Source organism: Octopus sinensis, linkage group LG8 (assembly GCF_006345805.1).
Source record: "Octopus sinensis linkage group LG8, ASM634580v1, whole genome shotgun sequence".
In the NCBI taxonomy this organism is placed as follows: domain Eukaryota; kingdom Metazoa; phylum Mollusca; class Cephalopoda; order Octopoda; family Octopodidae; genus Octopus; species Octopus sinensis.
In genome coordinates, this window is record NC_043004.1 from 23,851,546 (window position 1) to 23,864,921 (window position 13,376).

Below are 13,376 nucleotides of genomic sequence, written 5' to 3' on the forward strand. Positions count from 1 at the left end.
TCCCACCCGATTATATAGTTTCTATCAACTCTTCTCTGTGATGTCTCTGTTCTGCGGTCATGGACTGATACATTCTCCTCTTTGAATTCGTTAAATTCTGATTCTGTTAGATAATACATGCCAATTAGAGAAGAAAGGAAGAGAGAGTACGTACAGAAAATACGAACTATAACTAAAAATCAAATCACCTGGTCTAAAATGAGCACCAGACGATGAAAACTGGAATGATTGATCTCTATAGATGAGATCTATGTATGTATATATAAAGAGCTTCTTTGAGTTTCTGTCAACTAAATTCACTCAGAAGGCTTTGGCATGTAGTTGGAAACAAGGGGCTAAACATCAAGGGGACAAACAAGAACAGACAAGTGATTAAGTCGATTATATCGACCCCAGTGCGTAACTGGTACTTATTTACTCGACCCCGAAAGGATGAAAGGCAAAGTCGACCTCGGCGGAATTTGAACTCAGAACGTAGCGGCAGACGAAATACCGCTAATCATTTCGCTCGGCGTGCTAATGGCCAGCTCACCGCCTTACAACACAGCAACGCCTAAGTTTGTCGCCTATTTTTAGCAGGTATGACAACCACAACATTTTCCCCAGTTACTGACTATTGCGTGTATGGCATCAGATTTTCTGGATGCCTGTATTATTATTTGTAGCTTTTATTGATTTATCTAAATGTGAAAATACGAGGAAAATGAGATTCAGCAAACGCAATCGGCAAGATGACATAAATTTGAAGATTTCAATCTACTCCACAATTAAAAAGTAACTAAATAGTACGATTCCAAAATGCGATAATCCAGAAAAGTGGTTTAGAATTAATTACCAACTATAGTTTATGTACTATGGATGCTTGGAAACGACGTTTTGAAAAACTTATATAAGTCCTACCAAATGTTTGACTTCAAGAAATTAAGAAAAGTTTCTTAAACAATATTGGTTAAAACTTTATATGGTTTCAGTTTATATAATACCAGTTCTCAATGAAATAATGAACCATACAAATTTCTTTCTCTTGAAAATCTACAAAAATCTTTTATTAGATTGGCTTGAATTAAAGGAATCAGCCATGTACATCAAGCTTAAATGAACGTTTCTACACGGTCGATCGCAATTTAATAAATAGTAACGAATTCTTTCTTGACTCACACTATGTTGTCTTTAAAAGTGACATATCAGCTAATTTGGTTCAAGTGAAATGATGTGTATAAAAGTTTCGGTCTTCTTGAGGGGTACAGTTTTAAATATCATTCTCGTTGACTAAAACTGACCTGAAACAACAACAACGACGACGAGAAGAACAATGACACTAACTCTAACAATTGAATACAATTTGAGATGTAGGGAAAGTCTTATTTACCTTCGAATGTTCGATTCCACATACGCTCTGTAATAGCCTTTCCGTCACTGATCGATCCATTGGCTTCCAATGTTTCGTTTAAAGCTTTAGCATAAAGTATCACCGCGTCGTGGAATGCTCCAACAAAGCTGTTTACCTAAAGAAAATAGAAAACAAATAAATGTATTCGCCTTTTGAAATTATTAAATGCAGAATTTTAATTTCATATTTGTGAAAATTAATAAATACCATTGCTGTTTATTGTCAGCGTCACGTCAGAGATTATGCATAAGATTATCCAAATATTGATTTCAAATTTTGGCACAACGTCAACAATTTCGGAGGAGGGGATAAGTCGATTACATCGATCCCCAGTATTCAACTGGTATTTATTTTATCGACTCCGAAAGGATGAAGGACAATGTCGACCACGGTGGATTTGACAGATTGTCCAAATACTATACGTATGTAGCAAACGATATTAGGAGAAATTAAGTGAAATATTGCACACGCACTGACATTGAGACACGCACTCACATTGACACACGCACTCACACTCAAATACACACTGACATGCACACTGATCCAGTCATACGCACGCATGCACGCATGCACGCACACAAAAACACACACGCATCGCACACGCACGCAAATGCTTTTGCCTATGCATGAGTGAGGGAAACAGAAACATGGAAAGATGTAGCGCAGAGGTATAGCAGAAAAGGGTGTGAAATAGAGAGGATGAGAAAGTGAGAGAAAGAAAGATTGGTAGATAGATAGATAGTGAAAGAGATAGACAGATAGACAGACAGATAGATAGATATATAGATTGATCGATAGATAGATACATAGATAGATAGATAGAGATAGATAGATAGATAGATAGATAGATAGGTACTGAGACAGACTGAAAGACAGACAGACAGACAGATAGACATATAGATTGATCGATAGATAGATAGATAGATAGATAGATAGATACTGAGACAGACTGAAAGACAGACAGACAGACAGATAGACATATAGATTGATCGATAGATAGATAGATAGATAGATAGATAGATAGATACTGAGACAGACTGAAAGACAGACAGACAGATAGATATATAGATTGATCGATAGATAGATAGATATAGAGATAGATAGATACTGAGACAGACTGAAAGACAGACAGACAGATAGATAGATAGATAGATAGATAGATAGATAGATAGATAGATAGATAGATAGATAGATAGTGAGAGAGACAGACAGACAAACAGACAGAAAGACAGAAAGATAGATCGACAGATAGTGTGTATGTGTGTCAGAGAGAGAAGGAGGAGGGGCTATGAAGAATATCAATACATGCAGATATGCTTGAATTCAGTAATATTTTAAAGAAATATCGCAACATATTTAGTTATTGCAGCATACGAAAGAAGTGGTGTTTATTAGTTAAAAGGAGTGGGCTGTCCCACATAGGGTTAGAAGACTCTATTTGGTTGTTCCTAACTGCTAGAAATAGCAGCCAGTCTTTCTTACTGTCTTAAACAAAACAAGTAATGATGTTATCCGGGGAATGCACCGCCTGAACATTTATAGAATGGCTGGAATGTCATTGAACATAAGTCTTCTGAGCCAAACGCAATTGGAGGATAAACGAATAACAAATTAAGCATACGCTAGCCATAACTTTTCTTTATCTTCTAAGAAACCGTTAGTTTCCATAGTGACAGACCCGGATCACCATGACATTGCTCCCTCAGAAATCCCCCATGATAAGTATTCACATCTGTATGACGTAGGAGGTCATATGTCTGATAGCCATTCCACCATAGAAACCGATGGGTAGTCTCTCACGAGACTAATTATATACAGTTGCCTTACATTACTATCTTTGTTGCGTTGTTGTTGTTGTTGTTGTTTATTCCAGAAAAGATTTGATCAAAGCATTCCATCCATGACTGTTCTATCATTATTAAGACAGTATACTCCGGTCTACATAATTCAGTGTATCTTTTTTAAGCCAGTACTGTGTGACTGAATCGCAGTTTGTTCCAATATGTTGTTATTGTTGGAGTTTAGCTCCAGCTGGTCCATAATCCTGCAGACCTATAATCAAAAACATTCTTGCATGGACCACCAAATATATGTTCACCCATCGGATATTTGATACTTCAGCATATGTTCAGTTCTATATTTAAGAGATAAGGAATTATATACATTATTTACAATATTTACATTTGACGGATTTTTGGCCTCGTCTTGTTTGTTGATAACACAACATTTCGGCTGATATACCCTCCAGCCTTCATCAGGTGTCCTGGGGAAATTTCGAATCTAGATTCTCATTCCTAAGGTATTTTTCGGTGTCATTATTATTATTATTGTTATTATTCAGGTCACTGCCTGGAATCGAACTCGGAATCTTGGGGTTAAGAGCGCGGGCTACTATCCCAAGATTCTGAGTTCGATAATAATAATAATAATAATAATAATAATAATAATAATAATAGTAATAATAATAATAATAATAATAATACTAAGAACATCGAAAAATACCTTAGGAATGAGAACCCAGGTTCGAAATTTCCCCAAGACACTTGATAAAGGCTAGAGGGTATATCAGCCGAAACGTTGTGTTTACAACAAACAAGATGAAGACAAATATCCATCAAATGTAAATAATGTAAATAAAGTACAGCATATGTTATTTCCTTTCGTTTTGTAAGACATTAGTGTTTGACAAGAAGGGTGTCTGGTTGCTATTTACTGGAGGTAGAATAACCGTATAGGGAGTCATTCTCTAATTAGTGGAATATGTGAGTTACATTTCATATAAATCTATATAAAATCAATTCGTAAATTATCTATTAGAATAACAAATTTAATAAACATTATATGCTGTAATTTAATCACCAAGTTATTTGCTGTCAATTATATATAATTCAATTCAATATAATCTGTGTCTGATTTAATACTGCCGGGTTTTAAACTCTGCCTCTATGCTAAATCATTAATACACAAATTCGACACATTGTCATGATAATTGTTTCCTGCAATAATTTTAAACACTCTCTCCTGCAATTCTTGTCTCATATTGCTTAAGTATTCAAAATAAATGATTAAACTACTTCTGCATAACATTCTCTATAATTACAATAATGTTATATATACATACATACATACATACATACATACATACATACATATATATATATATATATGGAGGAGAGAAGATATACGTTAGAATGCGGTTTTGACACGGTCTGGGATTCTCATTTCATAATGCATGTTTGGGTAACGAAATGGAATTAGATACTGTTTGAACAATCGAAGGACGTATTCTGCAATCAATTCTAAATTTTTGTGCCAACAAGTGTGTAAAATTGTAATAGATTTAATAATTTTACATTTACAGTGTGGCCTGTATTTAGCTGATGAAGCCACAATACTATAAAAGCATATCTGAAGTTGTGTTCTGCATCTACCCAAAAAAATGAAATTGTGTTTTTTTTCACCGCATAATTTTAGCTTTTTGATGTGTCAAGCATTAAATATATATATAACTAACTGAAATAAATATAATCAAAAGTACATTAACTTATAATAAAACAGAATGTTTACTATTCACATGTTGTAGGCTTTCTCTTTGCTTTAAGCTACCCATAAAACATTGAAACGGAGTGAATTTGGATTTGACTGTGAACGAAGAAAGCGATGCAAGTTTCACACAAACAGGAGCTTACGTCTGATTCTACATAGATTAAAATGCGCAGTAATCTCATCTACGTCATCTCGAGAAATTGCAAATGTAGCTGATTAACAGAAGAGATCATATTTTACCTTTCATTTTAACACCTGGCCAGTTTTGTTCGAGGAGAGCTATAACGCTGTGTAATTTAAAATTGTTTTTGTCTTTGGTCAGTAAGTGTTATTACATATTTGCTTCTATCTAGAAATCAAAGGAAATGACTGTTATTCCCTTCAAGCTTTCCTTTTCGGACACAGACATTAATGTTCTGAAACTGACCTGTATCCCTTTGTATTTCAGACAGATTCAGCATTGAAGTGATGAAGAAATATATTGTTATAGCAAATATTCTACTCAATAGCACAGATTTGATGTCAGTTGCTTGACCATAACCACTTGCACATGTCTATAAGTGACCGACAATGAGTGCATCTCTCATCATGAGCTGGGGTAGTGGAGGAGCATCATAGCCATGTGTTGAGAGGGATTCTTTGGGTTTGAATAAAAGTAACAAAATTAAATTTTGAAGGAAATATTAACCATTTTTCATACTTTCTAGGGGTAAGCAAATAGGAAATAACAATCACTACTCTAGAACAAAAATTGTGTTACACAGTGTAATCAAATGTATAGGTTTCTGATGTACATACTCTACATCGTTAGGGTCATTAGGGTCATTAGGGTCATCTAGAATTGCACCAATATGAGTTTGCACTTTGATATTGGTTGTAGATGCGACTTGAATGATATTTGAACGCTATTCCAAGCGTTATGAGTTTACACATGGAAATATCTCTGCTTTTTATAAATGATATAGCGAGATGTTGTGGTATACATGCGCTTATCAACAATGTAGATGATATAAAATAAATGGAATGAATTAAAAAGTAAATGAAACCTCCTTATACTCATCTGCTACTATAGTCATCATACATCACGTCATAAATTCCAGTTAAAACCTATTGCTCCCGCATTCATTGCAAATTATGTTGTAGTTTCCTTTTAACTGACACATGTTAACCTACTCCACATAAATCATCGTAACTTCGTTTTGTCTGGAACCTATTACTAACACATCCCTCGAAGACTTTGAACAAAATACTGATTGACAATTTATGGAAACTGATCAACGAAACTGACACATCAATACTTAAACACTTCTTTTACAATTCATTCAACAGAATTCAATTAAAAGCTACCAATATTAATGGGAATAATTGTTTCTAATTGAAACAGAAGTCCAGTAAGTTTGGTGTGTTAGTTGATACCATCGCACCCGGTACTGGATTGCTGCTTTATTTTAATGACCCCCAAAAGAACAGAAGGCGAAGTTGATCTGGGTGAGATTTGAAATTAGAAGCGAAAGAACAAGAAGAAGTGTAGGAAGATATTTTTCGGACGCTGTTTCTGCCAATTTCGACGACTTAGCATTAATTGTACTAGTGAAAACATTTCGCCTATATTCGATCGAGCCTTTGCAATATAGGCGGAATAACTTTTCAATATTCACTTCATATATTAGGACGATGGAGGTGAGTTAAGAGAGAAGGAGAGAGAGAGAGTGTGTGAGAGTAAGAGAGTGTGCGCGTGCGTAGTGACATAGGTTAGGGGAAGAGAAAGCAATTAGGAAGGGTGGAGAATATTATCTTAAAGACAGGATAAACAATGAACGCCACTGCATATGTGTATGTATGTGTGCATGTGTGTGTATGTATACAGACGCACACTCATACTTATATACACCTATATATAATTAGATAGATAGATAGATAGATGGCGGGGGAGATGGGATAAAAGAAGGCAATAGAAAATATAGATATCCTATTGAAAGACAGATACGCTATTTATAAATATATTAACCAATGAGCAATAGAATGCACTGAATACTTGGTAATACAAATGAGTGAATGGAGAAAATCCGATAACAGAGCACATCACCAACATATAAATGAAGGCACACAACGTTAGTATTGTCGATTGTCGTCATTACAGTCGTTCGCTACTTATGGTTTTATGGTCGGTCATAGCCTCAATTTCATTTGACATTTGTTATATATTGAAGATATTTTGGATAAACATTTGGGAAAGTAAAAACGAAAATTGTATTGGTTCTTTGTTGCAAGAGGTATGACACCAAAAGAAGAAAACAAATCGAAAAATGCAAAGATATCCAGAAGTGATTTCAACAGAAATAAGTTATGGGAATAAAGAGACATAGAACTGTAATGGCGTGGAATAAAAACAACTCATCACAGTTGTGTATTAAAGCGAAACCATCTTTTTAGAAGCGTCTTTTATTATACCACAGAAATTATTAAAGGGAAAGTCATTATTGAAAGCGTATCAAAAGAAAATAAAAGAGTATTGGCCTAATTCCTTATCTTATGGGAACATTTTCATGGTCAGCCGCACCCACAGATGCACATATGTCCACTCACATATATATTCACGAACATATATTCACACATATATTCATATACATTCTCACACAAATTTACATGTATACATATAAACACACATGCTCAGATAATAAAATGATACATAAAAAAAAACAAAGCAAAGAATTTGTGAACTTACAGATCATTTGTCAGGTTCCTATTGACTAAACAAATACTTCAATGCCTCTTTGTCGACCAGTGTCAGAAATTACAACGAAATCTTAATAAGGAATTGCGATTTATCAGTTGCAAGAACAATATTGAACTTCCCAGTCAGAATGCTTTGAAAGTCTAGGAATTCAAGTGAAAATTTAGTATTTCCAGTTCATTGGTTTCCAATAAGAATAATAACGTGAAATGGTGAGACATTTTGGAGAAGGGTAAGATGGAAAATACTAAAATGAATCTCCTTATCTAACTAATCCTTATTTTACAGACGTTGGAAGTTTGACAGAGAAAGTAGTCATTGGTGGGACCGAACAATGGAGCGAAGGATAAATAATTAAGTGATATCAACACAACGAGGAAACCTCATGGTTGTCCCTCCATCCGCTAGAAAGAGTATTAATTTCCTTCTAAAATCGTAGATCATCAAATGGAGGGAAAGGTGCATTAGATATTGTCGGTACGCAACGACTTCAAGTATAAATGATCCCCGATGTCTTCGGGGGTTCAAACGTGCAGCAAAGTTCCACTTACTATGTTCAGCAATAAACATTTTCAAATGTGGGATGTGAAACGTTCATAGTTTCTTAGAGTTACGTACAAATGTACGTTTGTTACTGTAATATATATATATGACATCTTGACGTTTTTACGCTGTAATTTTCATTTCTCTTGCTAAAGTTCAGCAAAGGAAATGTCATTTTTCAGGCATGAAACTGCGTATATGCTTTACATTAATCCTAAATTGGGTTAAGATAACTTTTATGTATAAGTAGGCAGCACCTCCATAAGTATAGCAACACCTATGCAGAAGCAGAAGGTACCACCAGATATTAAAATGCACGCACGCAAAAAAAACCCACCTACACACACAGACATTCACACACACAAACACACATACACACGCGCGCGTACTCGCACTCACCCACACAGTTTTTATGTCAAGTTATAATAAAAGCAATTTAATATAACAATAAAGGATTAATCAATAATTTTTGTATTGATTATTCTCTAAAAAGTATTGGGAGTGACTTCGAAGTTTGGTCTGCTAAGCGATCATCAGAATGTGATACATTTAATTTCATCCTGGCCCTACACAGTGTCTGTTACGTTAAAATATTCAATACTAGGTGGAACTCAGTCACAGAATAATCCGGATTTATACACACACACACACACACACACACACACATACATACATATATCCATAACGTTGAAATGTGGAAATGTAAAGCAGTAGGGTTCTGTGCAATCGTCCACGTATAATTTGTTCATAAGTTTGCACTGGCTGGTGTTGAAATTGTAAAAGGCAGATATCGGTGTCAGTTTATAAGACTTGTATAGTTCCTTCTTGATGAATTTGGTGTGTTCTTCGTTAGTAAGAGGATACATAATTTCCGTTAACTCTCCAACTTATTTTTTGATTGTTTAATAATACACATATGAGCATGTATACATGTATGCGTGCATATGTGTGGATATATATATATATATATATATATATATATATATATATATATATATATATATTATATATATATATATATTATATATATATATATATATACATATATATATGTATGTACATATGTACGTATGTGTATGTGTGTATGCATATATATATATATAAGCAATAATAAATCTCTGAACGAGATGTAAACAGTAACTGTCTATTTTTAGAAACGTGACCGTTATTTCTTATTATTCTTACCTCCCTTTTGAGGTTTACTACTCACTTTAGTAACCCCTTTATCATTTTCTGTAGCTATCCCTCCACCTCCTCTCCTCACACACATTCATTCCTTACATTCTTATATCTTCCTATCCCTCACCCGCTCTTCTCCCATCCCCCTCATAATATCTTGACCACCAAGCAACGCACCTTTTTTTTTACATTTTCTCTTCCTCTTTCTTTCTTTTTTCTTTCTTCTTTCATCACCTATTCCTTTTGACCACTCTCCTCATTTTTATATACACATCCTTTTCTCCTCTCTACCTACTTAATACTACCACTACATTCTCAAAATTTCACTTACACCACTAGACCCCTTTGAATAAACAACTCATGGAATCTACGTCTCCACACTTTCTATTTGTAAAGGCAAAATATGAACTCCTACTGGAAGTTACAGACCATGGAAAAGAAGCATTTCTACAACTTCTGCACACCACTTTCTTGGATAATGGAACTGCAGCTATAAAATCCTACATATATTTTTATTTTCACTTCTATTCTCTTATTTCTCTGTATACTTTTTATTTACACCCGTTTCCAAAATAACCCCATATATATATATCCACAGTTACGATATAACTTTGGTACTTTTTGGTTATCTCACCCCCATTAAAAAATTACCAGTAAAAAGTTGGGTTACCTCCCCACTAAAAAAATTAGTCTGTGGCAACAAGAGGTTGGATATTAAAGGTGTTAGATCCTTTTGATTCAATACTTTAACACATTGTTGACGTTTGGCCTACTCAATAGGTGTGGTATGATTTGTTATAAAAACATTATTATATTCAATAAGATGATTAATTTTTTCAGTTTTTATGTTTATTGATATTTTTCATTTTTTTTTTGTTTGATTGAGAGTTAAACAATGTCTTTAGGTGGGGGAGATAACCAAAAGTACCGGTAGTTTTCATAAAACGTGGGGAGATCACCCAATTTTTTAATGGGGGTGCGATAACCAAAATGTACCGTAATTTTAACTGGATCTATGTCAGATATCCCTTTTCAGCAGGCCGATCGTTTTGACCCATCCTTAAGTTGTCTCTTACAGGCCTGCAGTGACACAGCCTGCACTGAGAAATGCAAAACAACTAAATGCACAATATCTTACCTCTAAGGGGCAGATGCAGGATGGGCCGAAACGATCGTCGTGTTGATTAAAGATTCGTACTAAATCCACATTCCGTTTCCCTCATCGATTATATATATATATATATATATATGTGTGTGTGTGTGTGTGTGTATGTATGTATACGTGTGTGCGTGTAGATGCATGATCAACTCTAAAATAAAGTTCCAATGTCTAAAATAAAGTTCCAATGTGGTGCAGTGACGTGATAAAATATTGCAGTGAGTATAGACTGAAGAGATCTTGGCTCTTTCTTGACTCAGATATCTCACAAATAATACAAAGAAGGAAACGATTTCAGTCGTCGATTTTTCACGTTAAATATTCTTGAGTATAAAAAAGTGTATGCCTTAGCACCAAATTCTTAGCACGTGCACACACGCGCGCACACACACACACACATCTATATGTATTCATGCATAAAAATATATGTATCTATGTATACATGTATATACGGATGTATGTGTGTATATATATACATATATATAAATATATATTCATATATATACATACATATATATATATATATATATATATTATATATATATATATATATATATATATATATGTATATATATATATTTGTGTATACATACGTACATTTATGCACATACGCACACACACAAACACACACATAAGTGTCTTTCAAGTATTCAAAAATTTGATGTTTTATGAACTCTTTTCTTACGCAATGTTCTTCGTTTGACATTTGTACGAATGTCACATTGCTGAAAGCAATTTTCTTTCATATATTCATATTATTTTATGTTGGTCTTGTAGTGTTTGTTTAGCGATGCAAAAGGCCAAATGTTTGAACGTTTTTAAAATGTTCATTTTTATTTTTGGTTAAAGAGCATGTTTTGTTTCCGCTCACAACAGGTTCTTTCATATTTCCTGTCATCCGACTTCTTACTGTAATTCTTCACATCCTAAAATGTATAGCTAATGTCACACATGCAAGGCAAAATGTTTGTCGAAATTGCTAAACACATAATATACACACACATACACTTAAAGACAAGCATATATAAAAATACACATATATCCAAATACGAATATGCTGCTACAGACTTGCATACATACACAAGCATAAAAATGCATAAACAAATATTCAATTAAATACACACATGTGAATGCATACATACACACCCGCTCAAACACACATACACTACATACAGGTACGCACACACCATGATATAAGTACAGGAGCGCATCAGTAGAAACAGGTAACCTGAAGACAAATACATACACACAAGCATACAGGTATATTCAACATACAAGTAGAGGCGTATACACCAATATACAAGTACACGCACATACATCCGAATACAGAGACTCAGGTACATATTACATATATACAGTAAATGTAGGAGAGATGCCTTCAAAAGGAACACTAATTTCAAACGCATTCACATGTACAATTTTGTGTATTCAGATATAGTTATAAATGTTATACATAAACATGATATTTCATGTCACAGTTCTCTTTCTACAAAAAGTGAATGCCAAAGTAAATCGAAATGATTTACCCATTCCTCCCACTGTATTCATACACAAACAAACAAAACAGTTAGACATTCTTTACTGATATGTTGGCACATTCAAATTTCAATGACAGTATTAGTTCTATAAATGGGAATTTGAAAACCAGAGAACCACCACGTCCATATAAAGTTTTTCACTTTTATGAAAACCATTCTAAATCTGACAACTAGTCAAATACATTTGGTCATTGATTCATGAAATATATTAAAATGTGAAATTAGTGAATATCTAATGTCAAATTATTGTGTGGGCTTACATTAATTTAGACGTGACTGAGTATTTTGAAACAAGGTTGTCGAAAATGAAAGCAATATGTTGCTATCACATTAACCACTGTTTGGCCATGGAGAGTTTATTTACCACCCTAAATACTCATTCTAACTTGTCTTACCATAGGAGTAAAAAATAAAAAATAACGGTGTGTATCATATTGGTTTCAAATTTTGGCACAAGGCCAGCAAGTTCGGGGAAGTGGGTAAGTCGATTATATCGACGCTAGTCTCCAGATGGTACATATTTTATTGGCCCCGAAAAGATAAACAGTAAAGCCGACCTCGGTAGAATTTGAACTCAGAACGGAAAGATAGACGAAACGCCACTAAACATTTTGCTCGGCGACCTAACGAATCTGGCAGGTAGCCTTTTTGCAGAGTGTATCATATTCCGTTGCTGTAATAACATTCTGAACATATGAGTACCTTTGAGAGGTATAGTTTGACGAGACCGGGACACACAAAACAAAATTAGAAGTCTTAAAATAGTCTTAGTATGGCCTCAGAAATGAAATACAATTGGAGTTTGCGGAAATATCCTCTAGTTTGTTACTCGACATGATGGAAATAGCACTCAGATTTTTCTCACAGGACACGCAACGGTTTAAATAAAATAGATACACTAGTGTTGATATAAAGACTGGATTGTCGTGTCTGGAATGCTTTTACTACTATATTACGATCGTAATTAATCTCGAATTTAACAACAGTGACAACACAGAGGAGTTTACCGTTCCAGGACACAAATGATATTTCATCAAAGAAAACGAAAGCAGGAGATCTTAAATTGCGTGCTAGGGTATTTTAAAAGTATGTCGATTTATTTCTAGACTTAAAGTATATTTGTTAATTTAAAAACTAACCATTTTTTTCTTTCTTAAGCAAATTAAGTTATTAATTTTCAGACATTTAAAGCAAATTATGCATATGAAGCAAATGCCAAGTTATTTATTGTTTTGATATTCTGAAGTTTTAGAGATTTTACGGTTTGTAAAATAAATAAAAAAATTA

The 13,376-nt window shown here is 34.0% G+C and overlaps 1 protein-coding gene across 2 annotated transcripts in view; it reads right to left on the reverse strand.

Moving 5' to 3' along the window:
* Window positions 1-13,376, reverse strand: part of LOC115214911 (atrial natriuretic peptide receptor 1) — a 795,859-nt gene that overhangs the window by 376,976 nt on the left and 405,507 nt on the right. For both annotated transcript variants that reach the window (XM_036505277.1, XM_029783970.2), the window contains exon 4: window positions 1,370-1,505. In XM_036505277.1, the coding sequence (XP_036361170.1) occupies window positions 1,370-1,505 (136 nt within the window). The remainder of the gene's footprint in view (window positions 1-1,369; window positions 1,506-13,376) is intronic.